At 46.6% G+C, this 25,813-nt stretch overlaps 2 protein-coding genes across 4 annotated transcripts in view; one reads left to right on the forward strand and one right to left on the reverse strand.

Annotated features, from left to right (window-relative positions):
• Positions 1–1,220: 1,220 nt before the first annotated feature.
• Positions 1,221–5,618, forward strand: COQ10A (coenzyme Q10A). 2 transcript variants are annotated; one of them, XM_050749182.1, is made up of 5 exons: positions 1,221–1,886; positions 2,437–2,583; positions 3,696–3,888; positions 4,091–4,192; positions 4,802–5,618. In XM_050749182.1, the coding sequence occupies exons 1-5, from the start codon at positions 1,750–1,752 to the stop codon at positions 4,967–4,969; spliced, it is 747 nt and encodes a 248-aa protein (XP_050605139.1). In that variant the 5' UTR covers positions 1,221–1,749; the 3' UTR covers positions 4,970–5,618. The 2 variants fall into 2 exon arrangements, with proteins under 2 accessions (XP_050605139.1, XP_050605140.1); XM_050749183.1 differs by having other exon boundaries at positions 1,222–2,073.
• A 734-nt stretch (positions 5,619–6,352) lies between these two features.
• Positions 6,353–25,813, reverse strand: part of CS (citrate synthase) — a 31,276-nt gene continuing 11,815 nt past the window's right edge. For both annotated transcript variants that reach the window (XM_050749164.1, XM_050749165.1), the window contains exons 2-11: positions 21,704–21,754; positions 21,028–21,135; positions 18,819–18,884; positions 17,924–18,055; positions 17,487–17,675; positions 10,691–10,890; positions 9,687–9,816; positions 9,461–9,562; positions 8,251–8,460; positions 6,353–7,916 (exon numbers count right to left, since the gene is read on the reverse strand). In XM_050749164.1, coding sequence (XP_050605121.1) covers positions 7,746–7,916; positions 8,251–8,460; positions 9,461–9,562; positions 9,687–9,816; positions 10,691–10,890; positions 17,487–17,675; positions 17,924–18,055; positions 18,819–18,884; positions 21,028–21,135; positions 21,704–21,754 — 1,359 coding nt within the window. In that variant the 3' untranslated portion in view covers positions 6,353–7,745. The remainder of the gene's footprint in view (positions 7,917–8,250; positions 8,461–9,460; positions 9,563–9,686; positions 9,817–10,690; positions 10,891–17,486; positions 17,676–17,923; positions 18,056–18,818; positions 18,885–21,027; positions 21,136–21,703; positions 21,755–25,813) is intronic.

Consider the following 25,813-nt stretch of genomic DNA (forward strand, 5'->3'; position numbering starts at 1 on the left):
TGACCAGGCTGGTCTCGAACTCCTGACCTCAAGTGATCTGCCTGCTTCAGCCTCCCAAAGTGCTGGGATTACAGGAGTGAGCCACCGTGCTCACTCAAGAGTATTTTTTTTTCTTCTTGAATCATGAAAAGCAGTATAGTGATATTTACTTGCCTGGGTTTCTGTCCATGAGGTCTCACTCTTCATCAAATGCACACTTTTCAGACAAAGATGGTTCTCTGTCCTAAGAATATCTGGTTCTTCCTACCTTGACTTCTTTCTATAAATATTAAAGGTGAAAACTATGCAGCCTTAGCTCAGAGCTTGGAATGTTAATCTCCTTTCCCAAAAATGTAGAACACAGCACTAACCACTTGTGGACGCTACAAAGATGAACAGTGCTTCTAACTATAAACAAGGCCGAATATGATAAAGGCTGTGTGATGGTTAATAGTGAGTGTCAACTTGATTGGTTTGAAGGATGCAAAGTGTTGTTCCTGGCTGTCTGTGACAGTGTTGCCAAAGGAGATTAACATTTAAGTCAGTGGACTGGAAGAAGCTGACCCAGTCTCAATGGTGGGCACCATCCAAGCCGCTGCCAGCGACGCTAGAAAAAGTAGGCAGGGCCGTGCACGGTGGCTCACACCTGTAATCCCAGCACTTTGGGAAGTTGAGGCGGGTGGATCACCTGAGGTCAGGAGTTCAAGACCAGCCTGGCCAACATGGCGAAACCCCATCTCTACTAAAAATACAAAAATTAGCTGGGCATGGCGGCGCATGCTTGTAATCCCAGGTACTGGGGCGGGGGCAAGGCTGGGGTAGGTGGTGAGGCACGAGGATCACTTGAACCTGGGAGGTGGAGGTTGCCGTGAGCCGTGATCATGCCACTGCACTCCAGCCTGGGCAAAAGAGCGAGACTGCGTCTCAAATAAATAAATAAATAAAAGTAAAAGTAGGGGGAAGAAGCTGACTTGCTGACTCTTCCGGCCTTCATCTTTCTCCCGTGCCGGATGCTTCCTGCCCTCGAACATCAGACTCCAAGTTCTTCAGCTTTTGGACTCTTGGACTTACACCAGTGGTTTGCCAGGGGCTCTCAGGGCTTTGGCCACAGACTGAAAGCTGCACTGCCGGCTTCCCTGCTTTTGAGGTTTTAGGACTTGGACTGATCCACCACTGGCTTCTTTGGTCCTCAACTTGCAGACGGCCTAATGTGAGACTTTACCTTGTGATCCTGAGGCAATTCTCCTTAATAAACTCCCTTTCATATATACATTTATCCTATTCATTCTGCCCCCCTAGAGAACCTAAGGCTCTAAGAGCGGCGTTCAGAGGATCTACAGATATCTGCTGTAGACACGCCCACGAAGTCGCCTCTGTGCCTACGTATCGGGTCCTGTGACCACAGGCGACCTCAGTCCCCTGAACCATCTTTGCACTTCTCAAACGCACACCCCAGCGCCCTTTCTCGCCAGAGGTATGAACTACATCTCCCGACAGGCGGCGTTGTCCCCTTCCTTCCTCTCCCAGGCCCGAGCCATGGCAACAGCGTGACGTGGGGGTACCGAGAGCTGCGGGAGCAGCGATCCCGGCTTCAGTTCTAGCCTACCCGGCAGCCTACACGGGAGCAAGGCGAGAGGTGCTGCCGCCTCCCGTCGCCCCTGCGCTCGGAGGCCCCCAACCAGCCAGGCGGCTGCCTCTTGCTGCTCCTCCTTTGGAGTGAGGAGGGCGCAGCCGGTGTCAGAACTTAGAGGGGCGGTCAGGGTCGCGCGCATGGCCTGGGCAGGCTCGCGGCGGGTCCCGGCTGGGACGCGCGCAGCAGCCGAGCGCTGCTGCCGGCTCTCCCTCCGCCCGGGCACGCGCCCGGCCCCGCCCCCAGGCCCTCTGCCGCCGCCGCCGCGACCAATGAGGTGAGAGGGAGGCGCGGGCGATCGCGGCTGAGGGCACCGGGTCGCTGCGGACCCCGGGGTTCCGCGGTGGAGGGGTGCTATACTGGGATGCAGGCGCAGCGGGGACTGGCAGCAATCATGCCCTGGGAGCTAATGTAGAGCTTTGGAGAATGCTTTTGCAAGTTGTACGAGAAGGGAAGTCCTCGGGGTGAGTGTCCAACCTCTTCTTGGCCCTTGCGGGCGCCCTGGGGTCCCCGGGGACAGTGATGCTTCCTTAGAGTCTTAGCTTTCAGCAGTAGCGTAGGCCCAGTCAAAAGCAACTAGCACTTCCCACACACCCCGCTTTTTCTCATCCTCCTCCACCCCGCCCCCAGCCCTGTCCTTAGCTGCCCTCGACCTTTTGCACTCGTGACTCCCTGGCCAGAGAGAGCCTGGCGGGCTGCAGCAGGTGCTGGGGGGAAAGCTTGTCTGGACGACCTTCGTCTGGGATGCACTATTCTTCCCCTTCACCTAGAAATGATAGAGGATTACAAAGAACTATAAGGTTGGCTCCTCTTTCCTTTGGTCTTAGGTTTCTGACCTCCTGCAGCCTCCTCTTGCCTCGGGCTGCCCAGATCTTGGCGGCTGAGGCTGGCTTACCGTGGAGCCGTTCCTTCATGGGATTTGCTGCCCCCTTCACCAACAAGCGAAAGGCTTACTCGGAGCGTAGAATCATGGGGTAAGCATTCTCTGCCCTGCATCCTTCCACTTCCCCTTTCCCTCCAAATAACCATGTCCAGGCAAGAATGTCAGGGTATCATCAGTGGGCAAGATTCATCTCTAGCCATCCCCCTCCCCAGCTACAATACTGACCCTCAATCCTCCTCTGCCACCCTCCCGACCTTAATTTCTCCCTTCTTGGTTGCTGTGCATGTGCTTAAGTGAAATGAGACTAGGGTTGGACTATACTTTAAGACAACAGGGCGTAGCTGGGTGCGGTGGCTCACATCTGTAATCCCAGCACTTTGGGAGGCTGAGGTGGCCAATTGTTTGAGATCAGGAGTTCGAGACCAGCCTGGTCAACATAGTGAAACCCTGTCTCCACTGAAAAAAAAAAATATATAAAAATCAGCCTGGCACGGTGGTGGGTGCCTGTAATCCCAGCTACTTGGAGGCTGAGGCAGGAGAATCGCTTGAACCTGGGAGGCAGAGGTTGCAGTGAGCTGAGATTGTACCACTGCACTCCAGACTGGGCGACAGAGCAAGGCTGTCTCAAAAAACAAAACAAACAAAAAACAGGGTGTTTTCTGGTGACCATTTAAAATTTTTTATGGGTACATAGTATGTGTAAATATTTGCAGCGTAACCTTTTAAATATATTTTGAGCATAATAGCTAACTTATCGAGCACTTGCTACATGCTAGCAGCTTGACTTAGATATTTTACATAGATTTTTCTCATTTAATCCTCACAACAAACCTATAAATTAGGTGAGAAAATGGAGACACAGGTAATTTACCTAAGGCTACATTGTTAAAAAATTGTTAGAGTTGGGATCTGATCCTTGTGTGATCACCAGTAAAATTGACAGCCTCTCTGTTCTCCCTAGATGGTCCCTCTTAAAATCAAAATAATGAATGCAAAAGCATTCTGTAAACTGCAAAATATAAGGTAACGATATCATAAGGATTTGCACATTTGCTTTTGGGAAGTTATTCATCCAGGCTTATTTGGGATCTCTAGTTCCTGAAGGTGCATGGTTAGTGGGCAAAGGTATGAATTAGGGGCCTACAGCAAGGAGGAACCTGACCCAGCTGGCAGCTCCTTGGCCTGTGATTCTTCTTCTCCTAGGTACTCAATGCAGGAGATGTATGAAGTGGTGTCCAATGTCCAGGAGTATCGTGAGTTTGTGCCCTGGTGTAAGAAGTCTCTAGTGGTATCCAGCCGTAAGGGTCACTTGAAAGCCCAGCTGGAGGTTGGCTTTCCACCTGTCATGGAACGTTACACCTCTGCAGTTTCCATGGTCAAACCTCACATGGTCAAGGTGAGGCCTGTATGAGAGGGATGGACTGGATTTTTTCTTTTTAGCAGTTTCATATTAAAGTGCTATTTTGGCCTTCCTTGTGATGATTTTATCTCCATGTGTCAAGTATTTCCCTAATATCAGAAAGAAGGAAAATGGCTTTCCTTTATATTGTATCCTATACTTAGTAATGTTATTTAACTACCTGATTATCCTATTCTAGGCTGTTTGTACTGATGGCAAGCTCTTCAACCACTTAGAGACCATTTGGCGATTCAGCCCTGGTATTCCTGCCTATCCTCGAACCTGCACTGTGGACTTTTCGGTGAGTCAGGAGGTTGTGTAGCAGAGGACTAGGACTGGGTATGGGGAAGGGCTGGGGTACTGTGACAGGGTTATTTATTTATCTATTTGAGATGAAGTCTTGCTCTGTCGCCCAGGCTGGAGTGCAATGGAACAATCTCGGCTCACTGCAACCTCCACCTCCCGGGTTCAAGCGATTTTATTGCCTCAGCCTCCCAAGTAGCTGAGACTACAGGCGCCTGCCACCAAGCCCAACTAAGTTTTGTATTTTTAATAGAGACAAGGTTTCACCATTTTGGCCAGGCTGCTCTCGAACTCCTGGCCTCAGGTGATCCGTCCGCCTTGGCCTCCCAAAGTGCTGGGATTACAGGCGTGAGCCACTGCACCAACCTGACAGGGTTATTCTTTTAAGTATAGCTAGCATTTCCCAAGTTAGTTAGTTTCCACAGGTCTGAGCTTGTGTCAGACTTGTATTCTGTGCTCAGTCCCAAGTTAGGGCTCTTAAGGGGATCCAACGAACTAGATGGAAAGGGGGAGAAAAGGCACTGAGGAACAGTAACCCCCCTTGCATTTGGCCAGGGACTATCCAACATTGTCTGGAAGTTTCTGACTGTCTCTTACCCGTTCCCAGATTTCCTTTGAATTTCGTTCTCTGCTGCACTCCCAGCTGGCCACCATGTTTTTTGATGAGGTTGTCAAACAGAATGTTGCTGCCTTTGAGCGTCGGGCAGCCACCAAGTTTGGTCCAGAAACAGCCATCCCCCGTGAACTGATGTTCCATGAAGTGCACCAGACTTGAGGCACGGGATTGTTCCCTGACCTCCCTTCTACCCCACTTCCCTTCGCAATTCTCTTATTTATTTGGTTTGGCTCCTGCTCCAATTTGAAAGGAGTCTGTGTTCGTAATACTGTTTCTCCTCTCAATTCCCCAGAAATTGGGTTCTATGCTGGCTGGAAATGTTAGGGGAAAGAGAAGGCAAAGGATGTGGAAATGAGAGGTGCTTAGGAAAGGGTCAGGCCCATCGGAGGAGCACCATATGCCTGCAGCCTTTTCACTACGAATTAGAATAAGGACTATGTGGTTGTCTCTGGGCCTTATCAAGACACCTTAGTGTCTGACCAGGGGAAGACAGTAACTTTTCTAAGGATTGAATAAATTGAGCTTTTCTTCTGGCACAGAGGTACTGAGTGGTAAGGAACTTTTATCCTGCCTGAGATTCCTCAGGAGAAAAGGCAACCTGCCTCCAGCCTGAGATACATAAAGCCTCATTTTAAGACTATAAGTCCATGCTGCCTGGCTACTAGAGAGCAAGGGGCTTTCTTACCATCAGTGCTGAGGAGAAAAGTACTGAACGGAAACGGAGTTGTCTTTGTACTCTTGAGTTGTACCTTATTCTTCCACTTGGCCTGAGTTTTTATAAAATTTCAATAAATTGTAACAGTGTGAATTTGGCTTTATTATATTGTTTCTTGGGGCAATAATGTAGATATAATAGAGTAGAAGGAAGTTATGGCTTCTTTTCCTGGGGGAGTGAAGGTGTAAGAAGGCCTCTTGGACACAGTGTCCCTGCTAACTATAGTAGCACATTCTACAAGCCAGGACCTAGTACCCACCCCCTTGCCTATTTATAGACTTTTTCAGAAGGTCAGTTGCAGCAGGGATCTCAGGACAGAATCATCTGGTCTCGGACCTCCCATATATGTGATGCCCTCAGGACCACCTCTTGTTATTTTTGGGACCTCCTTCAGGGAAGCTGTAAAGAACAGGCACACCAAGAAGTACCAGAGCCCTCTAGTGGCTCTGGTCCTGAGGTAGCAGTACTAGCCCATTCGTCCATGGTACAGTTTGTTCCTTTCTCAGTGGGCTAGACCAGTTCTTGGATTAGTCACATAAGCAATTGAGAGTCTCAGCTATAGCCCTTGAGTATGTTGCCTTAGACAAAATTAGCAAAGTTAGGGGCTAAACATCAAGGACTTCCTAACCTTGAGGAAGGACAGAAACCTCCTTTGGAAATCTCTCAGGGAGGCTTTCCTCTGGTTAAGGTAAAAGAGTCAAACCTGCCTAAAGATAAATGGATACAGATTACTTTACTTATAACCCACTAAGTTCAGGATCTTGCTGGCTAGATTCTTTACCTCATAATAAAGATTCTTCCAGGCCTTATTTAATAGTAGGCTCAAGCATTGTTAATAAAAACATTTATTTTGCATTTTATACAGAACAACCTGAAGTTTGCATCATGACTTGACATTTACCCAGGGGTTTACAGTGTGTCCAACTCAACAGTGTGGTTCTGGGACTGGGTATCCACACAAACACAGGCAGGAGTTTGGAGGAAAGATGGGGGCACAGCAGGAGTGTATCTCAATCCTTTCTCAAAGAAGAGGAAGTAGAGCATTCTGAGTTGCTGAAAACCTGTGCAAATGGGGCTTCTAAAACAAACATTGTACTGTGAGCTCTCAGGGAAAGGGAGGAAAAGGATATTGATAAATAAGGAGGCATTTTCTTGAGGCAGGGGATGAGGAGGGAGGTTTACTATTTTTAATGCCCTCAGCCCCAGTACCTGATAATCAGAGGAGACCATGTCCAATCTTGAATCAATTATCTGTTCAAAAAGAGGTGCTATTACCCTAGGGACAAGACCCTGAAAATATCATGCTGGTCATTCCTGAGTCCCTGTTCTATGCCCCACAGCATGTTAAAAGACAGGGGTTGGTGGCGGGTGGGGAGATCAGAGGATAGTGGCTTGTATTCTATGGAAGTAAAAAACTTAGTTCACATTAAGCACTGATAAAACCCAATGACTGGGCCCACAGATCTGAGAGGTCTCTAGCAGGGACCAAGAGGGGTGGTCCAGAACATCCTCAGCCTGAGGTGCAACAGGTGTAGAAAGTCTGGGAGGAGGAGGTGAGTATTAAAGTAATGGGAAACAGAACACTCCCAGACCTTAATTGGATAGTTTTTTAAAAAAGAAATCAAACATTGGGTGCCAGTCACAACAAATGCCATGCCTTTATGGTCACTTGATAGTATAAAAAAATTGCCAAAGCACGTCCAGCTAACCAACAGGTCTTGCTAGAAAGTGTTTGTGTGTATGGGAGAGTGCCAAGGGGCTTGGTACAGCTGACTATCCAACACGATTCCTATGGAAACAGAAGGGGCAGAGTCCTGGTTTGCTGGCTTATTGAGGGCTTGGCAGAGAAGAAGCTAAAGCTCCGAAGTGACTGCAGGTTCTCTGCAACTGGCTTTGACCCATGGAAACAGGAGGCAGATTCTCACTCTAGAGATAGTGAGGGGGCCAAACCTACTCATACCACAGGCATTAGTCCCCATCATCCTCCAGGACCACCCCTGTGATGGGCAACTCATACCAGGCAGGGGAAGGGAGCTGATTAGGGAAGAAGGGATCATTTTTCATCTTTTAAAGTCTTAATTTATATTTTAACCTCAAACATATTATCAGTGCCTCAGATATAATTTAATCTTATGTCTTTAAAGGCCCCCTGAAACAAAAGTATACTTTTTATTTATGCTTCCTCACTTTCTGGTAGTCACTTTCCCCCAGTCTCCAGTTTTACCCTGACTTAGAGTCCACAAACTTCATCAGACCCTCTGTACTCATGGACTTGGGCCTTTCTAGAGGGAAGCCTAAGGCTCGGCTCCAGATGAGCTGTGCCAGTACACCCAATGCTCGTGACACCCCAAACAGGACCGTGTAGTAATTCATCTCCGTCATGCCATAATACTGTAAGGTAGAAGAGAAAAAGGGTTTAAGGCAGAGGCAGAGACAGTGGCATGTACAAGTCCTGGGTGATAGAAACCTTAAAAGCTCAATTTTCTGTTTTTCTCCAAGGACTTAGCCCAGTCAACCTTAAATAGAAATGACACTGAGAAAACTATAGCAATTGGGATTCTGAAAACAGAGCAACCCCAACCCTCGACCCTGTCACAGTCAACTTTATCAAAATGCTCTGTGAAGGAAGTCCTTGCTCTGACTAGGAGTTAACTGACTTTGTTCATGGCAGATAACAATAGGGTTTGGTACAAATTAGAGGGAAAAGAGGGAAAGGAGGACTTACCTGGAGCAGCACCCCACTGTGAGCATCTACATTGGGCCAAGGATTCTTGGCTTTACCCTGCTCTAAGAGGACATTGGGCACAATCTTGTATAGCTGAGCAACCAACTTAAACATGGGGTCATTAGGCAGGTGTTTCAGAGCAAACTCTCGCTGACAGGTATATCGTGGATCAGTCTTCCTCAGTACCGCATGGCCATAGCCTGGAACAACCTGTAAAGAGTGGGGAAAAAAGATAGTATTCTCAGTAGAAATTCTTTTATTTTTTGAGACAGGATCTCACTCCTCTGTCACCCAGGCTGAAGTGCAATGGCATGATCACATCTCACGACAGCCTCCACCTCCCATGCTCAGGCAATCCTCCCACTTCAGCCTCCAGAGTAGCTGGGACCGCAGGTGCACACCAACACACCTGGCTTTTTTTTTTTTTTTTGGTAAAGATGGGGTCTGGCCGGGTGCGGTGGCTCACGCCTGTAATCCTAGCACTTTGGGAGGCTGAGGTGGGCGGATGACCTGAGGTTGGGAGTTCGAGACTAGCCTGACCAACTGACCAACTCGGAGAAACCCCGTCTCTACTAAAAATACAAAATTAGCTGGGCATGGTGGTGCATGCCTGTAATCCCAGCTACGAGAGGGTGAGGCAGGAGAATCGCTTGAACCCGAGAGGCGGAGGTTGCAGTGAGCCAAGGTTGCACCACTGCACTCTAGCCTGGACAACAAGAGCGAGACTCTGTCTTTAAAAAAAAAAAAAAAAAAAAAAAAAAAAAAAGATTAGGGTCTATGTTGCTCAGGCTGGTCTCAAACTCCTGGGCTCAAGCGATTCACCCACCCTGGACTCCCAAAGTGCTGAGATTATAAGCGTGAGCCACCACACTCGACCTATTTAAAATCTTTTTTTAGAGACAGGGTCTTGCTATCTTGTCCTGGCTGGAGTGCAGTGGCTATTCACAGGAGTGATCTTGGCACACTTCAGACTTGAACTCCTGGCCTCAAGCAATCCTCTTGCCTCGGCCTCCCAAGTAGGCGGGACTACCGGTGCATGCCATTGTGCCCAACTAGAAATTCTGTTCTAAATTCTTCAAGGTAGATAAATGAAAAAAAAAAAAAAAAATCTCTAATTTAGGGACCTCTTTCATTCTTTTCTTCTTAATTCTTCCAAATTGCAGAACTTGGGTCTTGGTTTCTTTCCTAGTCATTAAGCATCTCTGCTTACCCGTCCCGAGTTGAGTGTGTTCCAGATGTAGTCTCGTAACTTCTCATCTGACACATCTTTGCCAACTTCCTTCTGCAGCTGTGTTAGCCAGACAAGCACTTCCTATGGGTAAGGTTTGGGAAAAAAGGGCATGTTAATACATATGCCAGGAGACAATGCCAAGATCAGAAACAAAGCATGGGGTAAGGAAAACATGTAGCAGGAAAATAAAAAAGAATAGTCTTACCTGATTTGCCAGTCCATGGAGAGGCCCTGCCAGCCCGTTCATGGCTGCTGCAAAGGACAGGTAAGGGTCTGAAAGGGCACTGCCCACCAAGTGGCTGGTATGGGCACTTACATTGCCACCCTCATGGTCACTGTGGGGAAGTAAGAAGGGAGAGCCAAGGGGAGAAAGAAGGGGCAGATTATGGAAACCTTGCTGTTCTCTTATTTGCCACTTACTAGCCTAGTTACGGGCTCATGCCAGCCTATAGCCAGTCAGTTACACCTAAGCTCTTATAAAAGACATCCTAATCTTGGCCAGGTGCGGTGGCCCACGCCTATAATCCTAGCACTTTGGGAGGCCGAGGCGGGCAGATCAAGAGTTCAAGAGATCAAGACCATCCTGGCCAACATGGTGAAACCCCGTCTCTGCTAAAAATACAAAAATTAGCTGGGCATCATGGCACACACCTGTAGTCCCAGCTACTTGGGAGGCTGAGGCAGGAGAATCACTTGAACCTGGAGGTGGAGGTTGCAGTGAGCCAAGATTGCGCCACTGCACTCCAACCTGGCGACAGAGCAAGATTCCACCTCAAAAACAACAACAACAACAACAACAACAACAACAAACATCCTAATCTCATTACCAGCTTTTGTTCACTCATCCACAGCTGGAGAGGTTACTGGCTGATGATGCCTGTATGCTCTGCTCCATGACTCCAACCTAGGTTTAATAGCAATGGCCCGAAGAGGGAGCTCCTGGAAAGCCGAAGGACTATCTAATGTGAGCAGCTAGTACCTTTTCCCAGCCAGAAGCACCATCTTATTCTCAGCATGGTTATGGTAATTTCTTTAGGCCTCTTGACCTTCCTTACTAGACCCTTTTCTTGCCTTGTATCATCCTTGATGCCACATTTCTGTCTTCTTGCTGCCTATCATCTGTTCTCAGAAGATGAGAACATAAAGGAGCTTTTAAAAAAATTTCCCAGTTGAGGCTCCTAGCGGCTGTGGTTGCTGGGTCTAGCTTACCTGTGGATGGTGAGGTACAGGCGCATGAGCTCAGTGAACTGAGAATCAGTATAGCCTAACATGTTGGTGAAATTGTGGGACCAGTCCAGATTAGAGTCAATGGCCCCAATACCGCTGCCTTCTCTGTAGAGATTTCGGTAGATCTTTGCTGCAATACAAGGTAGCTTTGCGATTAAATCCATAGAGTCTTCATAAATCAACTGACAGAAGAGGAGCAAGATGGAGAAAAAAAAAGGAATTATCAGCAAAGAAGAATTAGACAGGGATATTGTCTGTCCTCCATGAACTGGGGCTATTTGGGGTGATGGTCAGTTATATGATGGGTTGTTATATATTGAGTATGTCTGAAAGTAGAGAATAATCATAACCATTTAATTGAATAACTATTATGACCCAGGCACTAAGTGATTTGTAATACTATCTAGTGTACACTAAAACATTATTCCCAATGCTTACTACTACAAAGTATATAATGACTGCCGTTTTAAAGATGAGCAAACTAAGGCTCATAGTATTAGGTTAAATGCCAAAGTCAGGTTTGAACTCTGATATGGTTTTTTGAGATGGAGTTTCACTCTTGTTATCCGGGTTGGAGTGCAATGGTGCAATCTTAGCTCACTGCAACCTCCACCTCCCAAGTTCAAGTGATTCTCCTGCCTCAGCCTCCCAAGTAGCTGGGATTACAGGCATGTGCCACCACGCCCAGCTAATTTTGTATTTTTAGTAGAGACGGGGTTTCTCCATGTTGGTTAGGCTAGTCTAGAAACTCCTGAACTCAGGTGATCTGCCTCCCTTGGCCTCCCAAAGTACTCGGATTACAGGTGTGAGCCACCATGCCTGGCCCTCTGATATGTTTAATCATGATCTTTTTCACTACACCATGACTTTACATTCACTGTGTTAAGACACTAGGTTTTATAGCCAGGTATGGTGGCTCACGCCTATAATGCCAGCACTTTGGAAGCCTGAGGCTCGCAGATCACTTAAGGTCAGGAGTTCAAGACCAGCTTGGCCAACATGGTGAAACCCTGTCTCTTCTAAAAATACAAAACATGAGCCAGGCGTGGTACGGGCAGGCACCTATAATCCAGCTACTCCAGAGACTGAGGCAGGAGAATTGCTTGAACCCGGGAGGTGGAAGTTGCAGTGAGCCGAGATCGCGCCACTGCACTTCAGCCTGGACCACAGAGCGAGACTGTCTCAAAAAAAAAAAAAAAAAAAAAAAAAAGGCCAGGCATGGTGGCTTACGCCTGTAATCCCAGCACTTTCGGAGGCCAAGGCGAGCAGATTACGAGGTCAGGAGATCGAGACCATCCTGGCTAACACGGTGAAACCCCATCTCTACTAAAAATACAAAAAATTAGCTGGGTGTGTTGGCAGGTGCCTGCAGTCCCAGCTACTCGGGAGGCTGAGCCAGGAGAATGGCCTGAACCTGGGAGGTGGAGCTTGCAGTGAGCAGAGATCGTGCCACTGCACTCCAGCCTGGGTGACAGAGCGAGACTCCATCTCAAAAGAAACAAAACAAAACAAAACAAAACAAAACAAAACAAAAAACCACTAGGTTTTAATAATGAATTCTATATTCCATCTTTCAAAGAAAATTCACTGTATATGCCAAGGATCAAAGAGTGATATTCAATTGTTATTTAATAACAAAGGCTTCCTTTTATTTTTTTTGGAGATGGAGTCTTGCTCTATCGCCCACGCTGGAGTGCAGTGGTGTGATCCTGGCTCACCACAACCTCCACTTCGCGGGTTCAAGCGATTCTCCTGCCTCAGCCTCCTGAGTAGCTGCGATTACAGGATGTGCCACTATGCCTGGCTTAATTTTGCATTTTTAGTAGAGGGGGGTTTCACCATGTTGGTCAGGCTAGTCTCACACTCCTGACCTCAGGTGATCCGCCCGCCTTGGCCGCTCAAAGTTCTGGGATTAAAGGCGCGAGCCACCGCGCCCGGTGAGGCTTCCATTCTTTAAGCACTTACTATGCAACAGGTACTGTGCTAGTTATATTATTTGCAGTATTACCTTTTCTGTTCTTACAATAATCCTGTAAGGTTACATATACCTCTTTTTATAGATGAGGAAATCGGGGCTTAGCTAAGTTACCTTGTACAAGGTCACCCATGTAGCCAAGAAGCATTACCTAGCTTACATTATTAACTCATATCACATTAGTTTTTGAGATGGAGTCCTGCCCTGTCGCCCACGCTGGAGTCCTATGGCACGATCTCAGCTCACTGTAACCTTCACCTCCTGGGTTCAAGCAATTCTTGTGCCTTGGCCTTCTGAGTAGCTGGGATTACAGGTGTGCACCACCATGCCTGGCTAATTTTTTGTATCTTTAGTAGAGACAGGGTTTCACCATATTGGTGAGGCTGGTCTCGATCTCCTGACCTCAGGTGATCCACCGCACCCAGCCCATGCCACTTTTTAAAAAGTTGATAAACAGGCCAAGCATGGTGGCTCACGCCTGTAATCCCAGAACTTTGGGAGGCTGAGGCGTGCGGATCACGAGGTCAACAGATCGAGATCATCCTGGCCAACAAGGCAAAACCCTGTGTCTACTAAAAATACAAAAATTAGCTGGGCGTGGTGGTGTGCACCTGTAGTCCTAGCTACTCAGGAGGCCAAGGCAGGAAAATTGCTTGAACCCAGGAGGCGGAGGTTGCAGTATGCTGAGGTCATGCCACTGCACTGCAGCCTGAGCGACAGAGTGAGACTCTGTCTCAAAAAAAAAAGAAGTTGGTAAATAAAAAGCGTATATTTTTGGTTTGTTTTATTTTGAGACAAAGTATTTTGAGACAGAGTCTCACTCTGTCACCCAGGCTGGAGTGCAGTGGTGCTATGTTGGCTCACTGCAACCTCTGCCTCCCAGGTTCAAGCGATTCTCCCACCTCAGCTTCCCGAGTAGTTGGGATTACAGGTGTGCACCACCACGCCCAGCTAATTTTTGTATTTTTTTGTAGAGATGGGGTTTCGCCATGTTGGCCAGGCTGGTCTTGAACTCCTGACCTCAAGTGATCTGCCTGCCTTGGTCTCCCAAAGTGCTGGAATTACAAGCATGAGTCTCCACGCCTGGCCTACTAGCAAAACTTGATCTGTCAGCTACTTCAAAAATTTGATTAAATTCAACAGCTTAAGGTTACTTCACAATTAAACAGCTGGTTGCATCAGAGCAATCAATCTCCTTGTTCTGAGTGACCTTAAGTCAATTAGAGGCCTAGAAGCTAAACTCTTTCAAGAGATTATACTGTTCATCTAGAATTAATGGAAATTATTATAGAAGAAATGTTCTGTGCAGAAGATCATCCTCTTAAGGTATATGTAAAAAAACTCCTTAAAAGCTCAAGAAGGCTGGGCACCATGGCTCACTCCTATAATCCCAGCACTTTGGGAGGCTGAGGCAGGCAGATCACAAGGTCAGGAGTATCTCAACATAGATGAGGCCATATGCCTCATGCCTGGCCAACATAGTGAAACATAGTGAAACTCTGTCTCTACTAAAAATACAAAAATTAGGCCGGGTGCGGTGGCTCAGGCCTGTAATCCCAGCACTTTGGGAGGTGAAGGTGGGTGGATCACAAGGTCAGGAGTTCAAGACCATCTTGGCTAACATGGTGAAACCCCAACTCTTCTAAAAATACAAAAAATTAGCCGGGCATGGTGACAGGCGCCTGTAGTCCCAGCTACTCGTGAGTCTGAGCAGAAGAATCACTTGAACCTGGGAGGCGGAGCTTGCAGTGAGCAGAGATCGCGCCACTGCACTCCAGCCTGGGTGACAGAGTGAGACTCCATCTCACAAAAAAAAAAACCCACAAAAATTAGCCAGGCGTGGTAGTGCACGCCTGTAGTCCCAGCTACTGGGGAGGCTGAGGCTGAAGAATTGCTTGAACCCAGAAGGCAGAGGTTGTGGTGAGCTGAGATTGCACCACTGCACTCCAGCCTGGGCAACAGAGTGAGACTCCATCTCAAAAAAAAAAAAAAAAAAAAAAAAAAAAAAAAAGGGGGGCGGGCATGGTGGCTCACACCTGTAATCCCACATCCCAGCATTTTGGGAAGAGGTGGGCGAATCACCTGAGTTCAGGAGTTCTAGACCAGCGTAGCCAACATGGTGAAACCCTGTCTCTACTAAAAACACAAAAATTAGCCAGGAATGGGGGTGTGCACCTGTAATGCCAGCCAGGCATGGGGGTATGTGCCTGTAAGTCCTTGTTATTTGGGAGGCTGAGGCAGGAGGATCACTTGAGTCCAGGAGTTCGAGGTTACAGTGAGCTATGATCATGCCACTGCATCCTGGCCTGGGTGATTAGAGAGAGACCTATTTCTAAAAAAATAAAAATAAAAACAGCCAGGTGCGGTGGCTCATGTGCCATTTCACTCCAGCCTGGGTGACAGAGCAAGACTCCATCTCAAAAAAATAAAATAAATAAATATAAAGAAAAAGAGGCCGGGCACGGTGGCTCATGCCTGTAATCCCAGCACTTTGGGAGGCCGAGACGGGCGGATCACGAGGTCAGGAGATCGAGACCATCCTGGCTAACACGGTGAAACCTCGTCTCTACTAAAAATACATTTAAAAAAATGAGCCAGGCGTGGTGGCGGGCGCCTGTAGTCCCAGCTATACGGGAGGCTGAGGCAGGAGAATGGTGTGAACCCGGGAAGCGGAGCTTGCAGTGAGTGGAGATCGCGCCACTGCACTCCAGCCTGGGTGACAAAGCAAGACTCCGTCTCAAAAAAAAAATATATATATATATATATACACACACACACACATATATATATATATAAAGAAAAACAAAATGAAAAGCAAAATATTAAGATTATATGACCTTTTGTACCTGCTAATGTGTGCAGGTACAAATATACACATTCACACCACCTAAAGCATTTATAAATAAGCCTTTATAAACAAATGCTTTAGGTGGTGTGAATGTGTATATTTTGCATCATTCTGATACCAACTCCCTAATGCCAACCAAGTTAATATCAATTTTAAATGCTGTCTTCCTCAACTGCAAATACAATTCTCTATACACAGTTGGTGCCGAATTAATATTGACCAACCAAATGAATCTAGATTTGCCAAGGACCCAAGGGGGTTGCATCAGAGTAGTGGATCATGCTCTTCTGTGTTTTGCACCACAGTGAACTCTTTAGGGCCATCTTGGTGGCTGGCACCTCCTGGCCAAAAAGCATTTAATGTACCTGCTTTGTAAAAAGAAAATTTTCTGTTCCTATACTACCTATCTCCAAATAAGAAGCAAAAGAAAATGGTGCATCCTCCTGTAAACCTAGCCAGATCAATTGTACTTTTACCCAGTGTTTCTGAGTTTGTGGGCTCCTAGAAGAGGATGGAAGGAATTATGTACTATGCAGTGGGATAAGAAACAATCTTTCCATACCCCAACCAGAGTTTTAAACTATTGACACTTCATTTTCAGAGAATAAAGCTCATTTGTTTCTGGATCTGGAGCCTATTCCAGGGATACTAACCACTCTACCACCCCTCATGTATATCTTAGGTTGGCTAGCCGAGAACATGACCGATTGGCATTAGTCCTCCTAGACTCCAGAGTTGGAAGTAATTGCTGTTCTCCCAACTTGTAAGATTTCTCAAAGTTTTCCGTATTTGAAGAAGATGGGGAAGGAAAGTGACCCTCTGGCGCTAGTGTTGAGACTGCTCTGTGAAACCTTCCTCAGGGACCCTGCAGTTAAGTCACATCCTTTTCTTTTCTTGTTTTTTCCTTTTTTATGTACAGATGGGATCTTGCTATGTTGCCCAGGCTGATCTCAAACCCCTGGCCTTAAGCAATCCTCCCAACTCAGCCTCGTGAGTCACTGAGATTATAGGTGTGAGCCACCTACCTAGGTCTCTTTTCTGTTTCAACAGCCCTGTGTACATACCTCTGTTACAGCAAGACTATGGAATTTTTTTTTAGATGGAGTCTCACTCTGTCACCTAGGCTGAAGTGCAGTGGTGCAATCTCGGCTCACTGAAACCTCTACCTCCCGGGTTCAAGTGATTCTTCTGCCTCAGCCTCCTGAGTAGCTGGGATTACAGGCAGCCGCCATCACGCCCCGCTAATTTTTGTATTTTTTTTTTTTTTTTTTTTTTTTTTTGAGACGGAGTCTTGCTCTGTAGCCCGGGCTGGAGTGCAGTGGCCGGATCTCAGCTCACTGCAAGCTCCGCCTCCCGGGTTTGCGCCATTCTCCTGCCTCAGCCTCCGGAGTAGCTGGGACTACAGGCGCCCGCCACCTCGCCCGGCTAGTTTTTTGTATTTTTAGTAGAGACGGGGTTTCACCGTGTTAGCCAGGATGGTCTCGATCTCCTGACCTCGTGATCCGCCCGTCTCGGCCTCCCACAGTGCTGGGATTACAGGCTTGAGCCACCGCGCCCGGCTAATTTTTGTATTTTTAGTAGAGATGGGGTTTCATCATATTGGCCAAACTGGCCTTGAACTCCTGACCTTGTGATCCGCCCGCCTTGGCCTCCCAAAATGGGATTATAGGCATGAGCCACTGTGCCCGGCCGACTATGGAATTTTAATAATTTCTTTTTTTACACATATGTCAGACTAACCAAACAAACAGTCTTGGTGATAGAAACCATACTCTACTCAGCTTTGTAATTCCAACAACTGACAAAAAACAAGCCTCCAGTGAAAATTCGTTAAGTTAGTTTCTGATTAACTCAGAGGTAATTTTTCTGAAGATTCTATATTTTTTTTCCTTCCCTTCACACTCAAGTCCTTTGACTCCCCATCACACACGGATCACCCCACCCAAACTTCCTACCTCCCAGTACTTGGTTCGGCTGATACCCTCTGCATATGCTCGGGCAAAGTTACTTTCACTGTTGAGGGCTGTAACGGCTGCACTGAGCTGAGACATGGGGTGTAGATTGGTGGGAAAGTTGTCCAGCATGGTGACCACATGGGAAGGCAGAGCTGCCCTCTTTGCCCACTCTTTTGAGAGCCAAGATACCTGTGGAAAAAGAGAGTGCTCAGAACACCAGAAAGGACCAGGAAGGAGAAAAATAAAAAAGGACAGCAACATCTGAGTAAAAAAAACCCAGGACAGTTGAATCCAATCCATTTACATAGCAGAACTCTGCTCTGATTTCTTCCCCTCACTACGCATCTCTATAAATGTTGGATCAGCATTAAGTGTCTGAGATTAGAGAAAGGCAAAGAAGGGGAATGAGAAGAGCTAATAACAACTTTCTGCTTTACCTGTTCCTCTGTTGGGATCTGTCCAGTTACCAGCAGCCAAAATAAGCCCTCAGGCAGGGGTTCTTCCCCACCCTTAGCCTTGGGTAGCAGTTTCTGGCATTCAGGGATACTAAAGCCTCGGAAACGGATGCCCTTGAGAGAAGAGAATTACAACTCAAGTTTATAGAAGTCACACAACTGACTGGTCTTACTCATCAGGCCTTACGACAAGTTAGAGCAGAACTTTTTTGTAGACATGGAGTCTTGCTATGTTGCTCAGACTGGTCCCAATCTTCTGACCTCAAGCAGTTCTCCACCTTGGCCTCCCAAAGTGTTAGGATTACAGGGGCAAGCCACCATGCCTAGCCCAGAATTTTTTTTTTTTCCCCGAGGTGGAGTCTCGCACTGTTACCCAGGCTGGAGTGCAGTGGCGCGATCTCGGCTCACTGCAAATCCCACCTCCTGGGTTCACGCCATTCTCCTGCCTCAGCCTCCTGAGTAGCTGGGACTACAGGCGCCTGCCACCACGCCTGGCTAATTTTTTGTATTTTTAGTAGAGACAGGGTTTCACCATGTTAGCCAGGACGGTCTTGACCTCCTGACCACGTGATCTGCCCACCTCAGCCCCTCAAAGTGCTGGGATTACAGGCGTGAGCCCCCGCGCCCGGCCCAGAACAGAACTTTTAAAGCTTAAATCTTCACATAACTTACCTCTGGTTTTGTACTTTTATTTTTATTAGTTGATATATTTAAAAAGTAAACTTGTTCTTCAATTATTCCATACATATGTCTTCTCTACCTTCCAATATATGAAGCTAGGTGCTCTGTTTTGTGCTTACCCTTATTGGTCCAATCCACGGTTTGCATATTTGCACAAACGCAATGATTATTAGTAATTGATATGAAAATGTCTTACCTCATCAGGATCAAGAACGGATGTTTCATAGACCAATCCCTTCATGCCTCTCATGCCACCGTACATCTAGAGGATGAAGAAAAAAGGAAAAAAAAAAAAAAGAAAAAAAGAGGCTGTGGCTAGCAATCAGAATGATTCAGGCTAGAACTTGTTAGAACTTCATGGGATCTGGGAGAGAAAATTTATTCTTTGACTTGTAAGACTTCATTTGGTGAGAGATGTCTGAGGAGTCAGCTTACTAAAGAATTAAACTTTGTGGCCAGGCACAGTGGCTGACACCTGTAATCCCAGCACTTTAGGAAGCTGAGGCAGGTGGATCACCTGAGGTCAAGAGTTTGAGATTAGCCTGGCCAACATGGTGAAACCATGTCTCCACTAAAAATAAAAAATTAGCAGGCATGGTGGTATGTGCCTGTAATCCCAGCTACTTGGGAGGCTGAGGCAGGAGAATCGCTTGAACCCAGGAGGCAGAAGTTGCAGTAAGCCAAGATCACACCATTGCATTTCAGCCTGGGTGACAACAGCAAAACTCCATCTCAAAAAAAAAAAAAAAAAAAAAAAAAAAAGAGAGAGAAAAAAAAAAGAAACTTTGTGGCCAGCTGCAGTGGGGCTCATGCTTGTAATCCCAGCACTTTGGGAGGCTGAGGAGGAGGGAGGATCACTAGAGCCTCTCACAGAGTCTCACTGTCACTCAGGCTGGAGTGCAGTGGCGCAATCACAGCTTATTGCAGCCTTGACTTGCAGGCTCAGGTGATCCACCCACTTCAGCCTCCTGAGTAGCTGGGATTACAGGAACGTGCCACCATGTCCGGCTAATTTTTTGTATTTATTATTATTATTTTTTAAAGAAACGGAGTTTAGGCCAGTCACAGTGGCTCACGCCTGTAATCCTGGCACTTTGGGAGGCTGAGGTGGGCAGATCATGAGGTCAGGATATGGAGACCATCTTGGCCAACATGGTGAAACCCCATCTCTACTAAAGATACAACAATCAGCTGGGCGTTTGTGGCGCGTGCCTGTAATCCCAGCTACTCGGGAGGCTGAGGCAGGAGAATCACTTGAACCCGGAAGGCAGAGGTTGTAGTGAGCTAAGATCATGCCACTGCACTCCAGCCTGGTGACACAGTGAGATTCCGTCTCAAAAAAAATAAAAAATATAAAAAAAAAAAAAACACAAAGAAATGGGGTTTTGCCAGCCATATTGCCCAAGCTGATCTTTTTTTTTTTTTTCCCAGATGGAGTCTCACTCTGTTGCCCAGGCTGGAGTGCAATGGCGCAATCTCGGCTCACTACAACCTCTGCATCCTGGGTTTAAGTGATTTTCCTGCCTCAGGCTCCTGAGTAGTTGGGATTACAGTTGCCCGCCACTACGCCCAGCTAATTTTTATATTTTTAGTAGAGACAGAGTTTCACCATGTTGGCCAGGCTGCTCTCGAACTCCTGACCTCAGGTGAGCTGCCCTCCTCGGCCTCCTAAAGTGCTGGGATTACAGGCATGAGCCACTGCACCAGGCCTGGAAATGAAATTTTTTAAGTTGAGAAATCACTATCTTTCTTTTTTTTTTGTTTTGGAGATAGGGTCTCCCTCTGTTGCCCAGGCTATATAGTACAGTGGCATAATCATGGCTCACTGCAGCCCTGGACTCTTGGGCCCAAGCAATCCTCCTGCCTCTGCCTTCCCAGTAGCTGGGACTACAGGGGCATCCCACCATCTCTCGCTAATTTTAAAAATTTTTCTTTCATAAAGATGGTATCTCCCTTTGTTGATCGAGCTGGTTAACTCCCCGCCTCAAGTGATTCTCCATCTGCAGCCTCCCAAAATGCTGAGATAATAGGCATGAGCCATCGCGCCCAGTCACTATCTGTAATACTTCTGTCTGTGTTTGATTCCTTTTCTTATTGTATTTCACTTTTTTCCTCCTGCCCACTCAACCACTCCCCAACATACCCTACCCTCAAATTCCAACCAATCAAAGCAAACACAATGAGTTCTATTCTAGGAGAAGGGGATGGAGACCAATAAGCTAAAAACTGTTGAGAAACTATCACCTGAGCTGCTCAGAGTCTGAAGGATAGGGAAAAGTCATCCTAAAGCTGTCCTACAGGGCCTGTGGGACAGAATGCTTTTGAATAGTCAGTGGGGAGAATGGTACTTTTGTTGAAGCACATTACAGAGCTACTTTTCCTAGCCAAAGTCACACAACCCTTACCATGTCCACAGTGATTTGGCCCACCACCGTCTTGCCATGCTGCTGCCTGAAGGTCTTAATTCTGGCCTGCTCCTTAGGTATCAGGTCAGCCAATATGTCTTTCAAATTCTAAAAAGAAAAATAGAAGGGCTAAGCAATGGTCTAAAAGTTTATTAGATTTCCTACAAAGTAGGTGTGTGAAGAATTTGCTTTTTAGAGCTGACTTTATCTGCCAGGGAAGTCTGGCCAACTACTCTGCATAAATGCGGGTAAAATAGTAGGCAGGTGGAGGAAGGAATGAACAGTTAATGTTTAATGGGACAGTTTCTCAGTTTGGGCAGATAAAAGTTCTGGAGATGGATGGTTGCACAATAATGTTAACATATTTACTGCCACTGAACCATATACTTAAAAATGATTAAAATGGTAAATTTTATGTTATGTATATTTTACACTATTAAAATATTTAAAAGAATTAGGCAAATGTATTGATATTCCCATCTCACTATACCATTCAGTAAATTATTTCTTAAATAGTAGTATAATAATAATAGCAGCTATAACAATAACAATAATAATAAACACTCCCAGGAAATACTCAGGATAATAACAGGCCAGGTGGTTGCCAAATCCTCTGCCCCAAGGTCAGGCTGGCCCCAGTGATTCTTATTCTTAAGTCTTCTTTTCCAAACCTTACCGTAGAGGAAGCACTGGCATGCCGGGCTGCAAGAACAAGACAAGATGCATTCTGCAAAGCAAAAAAGAAAACCTTACATAACTGTTACCCCTCCCTCCTTTGTATTAACAAGAAGGAGTTACAGTGACTCAACCTCTCTCTTCATCTTAGCCTCTTAGGGCAGTTTGACACAAGAAGCTGTAAAAGGCCCCGAACAGTTTGGAAGGAGTTACCACTATGGAGACAGCAGGAGGTTTAACACTGCTTTTTTTCATCTATAGCTTCACTAGCATTCCTTGAAGACAGTCTCTTTCCCATCATCTGGGTTCCAGAGCAGAGCAGTTGTCAATATTTTTGAGTGACTCCAAGGAAAACGAACGAAGAGACTGAGCAATTACTTAACACTGCTGTTAAGATCTCTCCTGCACCTGGTCTTTTGGCAGCACTTCAACCTCTCTAGTCTGGGAAAGACCACAGGCAGAGGGCAGCCGTTCACAACGGTACTTCTGACCCTCCTGGAAAAAGCACGAAGATTATCTACAAAGAAGCTGACAGAAGACTACTCATTAGCAGAAATGGAAACTTACAAAGTTTCTAAGAGTGTCAAAAGAAAATAATTAGTTTGGCTGGGTGCGGTGGCTCATGCCTATAATCCCAGCACTTTGGGACGCTGAGGTGGGTGGATCACCTGAGGTCAGGAGTTCAAGACCAGCCTTGCCAACATGGTGAAACCTGTCTCTACTAAAAATACAAAAATTAGCCAGCTGTGGTATGGGCGGGCACCTGTAATCCCAGCTACTCAGGAAGCTGAGGTGGGAGAATGGCTTAAATCTGGGAGGCAGAGGTTGCAGTGAGCCAAGATTGCGCCATTGCACTCCAGCCTGGGCAAATGAGCAAGACTCTGTCAAAAAAAAAAAAAAAAAGAGAGAGACACTCTTGTTGCCCAGACTGGAGTACAATGGCATGATCTCAGCTCACCGCAACCTCTGCCTTCTGGGTTCAAGCGATTCTCCTGCCTTAGCCTCCCTAGTAGCTGGGATTACAGGCATGCACCACCACGCCCGGCTAAATTTTTTTTGTATTTTTAGTAGAGATAGGGTTTCACCATGTTGGCCAGGCTGGTCTCAAACTCCTGACCTCAGGTGATCCGCCTGCCTCGGCCTCTCAAAGTGCTGGGATTACTGGCATAAGCCACCGCACTAGGCCATACACCAACTTTGAAATAAGATGACCAATTAGGTTACTAACTAGGAATACGGCCTGAGGCAAGGAAATTAATTTTTCTGTAGTAGATTTTGAAAACAAATTGAGATAATCATATCAAGCCTAAGTTTTCTGCTCTATAAAATGGTTCTAATACCACACACCTTACAGAATAGTCCCATGATAATTAAATTACAGTGGACATAAAAGTGCTTTGCAAACTTAGAAGATTACACACAGAAATAAACTAATCCTGGAGCAAGGCTGCACCTGTCATCCTTTGTCAAAAGGCCAGAGATACCTTTTCTAGTAACTACTGCACTGCTCTCTGTGTAGAAAATTGCTACCTGCCTGGGGTGAGAGTTCTATAGGGTTGAAGGCTTTTTAGAATTTTTTTTTTTTTTGAGATGGAGTCTCACTCTGTCACCCACACTGGAGTGCAGTGGTGTGATCTCGGCTCACTGCAAACTCTGGCTCCTGAGTTCAAGTGATTCTCGTGCCTCAGCTTCCTGAGTAGCTGGAATTATAGGCACGCGCCACCATGCTTGGCTAATTTTTGTATTTTTAGTAGGGACAGAGTTTCATCATGTTGTCTAGGCTGGTCTCAAACTCCTGACATCTGGTGATATGCCTACCTCGGCCTCCCAGATTTTTAGAATTTTTAAAATTTAGTTCCCCTATTTCTGCTGGGGCGGAGAGGAGGACTGAAAAGAGGCCCTTCAGAAAGGTCACTCTTTCCCCTAGGCTGGAATATAGTGGCATGTTCACAGTTCACTGTAGCCTTGAATTCCTGGGCTCAAGTGATACTCCCACCTCAGCCTCCTGAGTAGCTGGGACTACAGGCGCACATCACCAAGCCCAGCTAATTAAAAAAAAAAAAAAAAAAAAAATTTGGCCGGGCGCGGTGGCTCAAGCCTGTAATCCCAGCACTTTGGGAGGCCGAGATGGGTGGATCACGAGGTCAGGAGATCGAGACCATCCTGGCTAACACGGTGAAACCCCGTCTCTACTAAAAATACAAAAAAAAACTAGCCGGGCGAGGTGGTGGGCGCCTGTAGTCCCAGCTACTCGGGAGGCTGAGCCAGGAGAATGGCGTGAACCTGGGAGGCGGAGCTTGCAGTGAGCTGAGATCCGGCCACTGCACTCCAGCCTGGGCGACAGAGCGAGACTCCGTCTCAAAAAAAAAAAAAAAAAAAAAAAAAAAAAAATTTGTAGAAATAGGGTCTTGCTATGTTGCCCAGGCTGGTCTCCAGTGGTCCTGGGCTCAAGTGATCCTCCATTCTCAGCCTCCCAAATGCTGGGATTACAGGTATGCAACACTGCACCCCGCCAGAAAAGATTACTTTTTTTTTTTTTTTTTTTGAGACAGAGTCTCACTCTGTCTCCCAGGCTGGAGTGCAGTGGCTGGATCTCAGCTCACTGCAAGCTCCGCCTCCCAGGTTCACACCATTCTCCTGCCTCAGCCTCCCGAGTAGCTGGAACAACAGGCGCCTGCCACCTCGCCCGGCTAGTTTTTTGTATTTTTTAGTAGAGACGGGGTTTCACCGTGTTAGCCAGGATGGTCTCGATCTCCTGACCTCGTGATCCACCCGTCTCGGCCTCCCAAAGTGCTGAGATTACAGGCTTGAGCCACCCAAAGATTACTTTTAAAAGAATCAATCCAAAGGAAATTCAGAGAGCACAGACCAAGCCAGTATGTTCCTAAAGCAAAGGAGGAACACCTCAACTAGTTACCAGGGCTGTCCTTAACTCCTTTTCTTAACTTCCTAAAGAGTCTCCTCTTTCTTATTGAGGATCATTTGAGCAAGAAATAGGCAGCACAAACAGCCCTTCACAGCCCCTACACCCTACATGGGCAAATAGGAAGCTTTACCCAGCACTGAAGATGTAACTTTGCTCGTTCTTTCTTTCTCTCTCTCTTTCTTTTTTTCTTTTCCTTTCTTTCACAAAAAAAGTGGGCAAAGAAAACATGCTAATAACTTCAAACTATTGTTCTACAGTGTTAACCTTGTTTAAGCTATTCCACAGTTTAAAGTCCCACAGATTCTCTATTATAGAGGCCCCTTGTCCCAGAGACTACATCAGCCCAGCAGGAGACCTTTTAATTGTGGGTGGTTGTTTGCTGTGGTGATTTTTTAAAAATTATATATTTTAAACTTTTTTTTAATAGAGACAGGGGTCTTGCTATATTGTCCCGGCTGGTTTCGAACTCCTGGGCTCAAACGATCCTCCTACTACCTCAGTCTCCCTTAGTGCTGAGATTACAGGCATGAGCTGCTGCAACCAGCTGACTTTCTGTTTTGTTTTGAGACAGCATCTTGCTCTGTTGCCCAGGCTCAGTGCAGTGGCTTGATCTCAGCTCCCTGCAACCTCCGCCTCCCAGGTTCAAGCGATTCTCCTGCCTCAGCCTCTCGAGTAGCCAGGATTACAGGCACCCGCCACCATGCCCAGCTAATTTTTATAGTTTTTTAGTAGAGACAGGTTTTCACCATGTTGGCCAGGCTGGTCTCAAACTCCTGACCTCAAATGATCTACTTGCCTCAGCCTCCTAAAGTGCTGGGAATACAGGAATGAGCCACAGTGCCCGGCAGATTTTCTGTTTTTTGTTTGTTTGTTTTTGAGAAGGAGTCTCACACTGCAACCCAGGCTGGAGTGCAATGGCACGATCTTGGCTCACTGCAACCTCTGTCTCCTGGGTTCATGCGATTCTCCTGCCTCAGCCCCCTGAGTAGCTAAGATTACAGGTGCACACCAACACACCCGGCTAATTTTTTGTATTTTTAGTAGAGATGGAGTTTCACTATGTTGGCCAGACCGGTCTTGAACTTCTGACCTCGTGATCCATCCACCTCGGCCTCTCAAAGTGCTGGAATTACAGGCGTGAGCCACCACGCCCAGCTCAGACTTTCTATTTTTAAAGAGTCTACA

This window comes from Macaca thibetana, chromosome 11 (genome assembly GCF_024542745.1).
Source record: "Macaca thibetana thibetana isolate TM-01 chromosome 11, ASM2454274v1, whole genome shotgun sequence".
NCBI lineage: Eukaryota > Metazoa > Chordata > Mammalia > Primates > Cercopithecidae > Macaca > Macaca thibetana.

Excerpts from the sequence above, each read along its gene's own strand:
- COQ10A (XM_050749182.1), top strand. The coding sequence starts at position 1,750 with ATGGCCTGGGCAGGCTCGCGGCGGGTCCCGGCTGGGACGCGCGCAGCA. Across the intron at positions 1,887-2,436 it reads CCGCCGCCGCGACCAATGAG|GTTTCTGACCTCCTGCAGCC; the intron begins GTGAGAGGGAGG and ends CTTTGGTCTTAG. Across the intron at positions 3,889-4,090 it reads TCAAACCTCACATGGTCAAG|GCTGTTTGTACTGATGGCAA; the intron begins GTGAGGCCTGTA and ends ATCCTATTCTAG.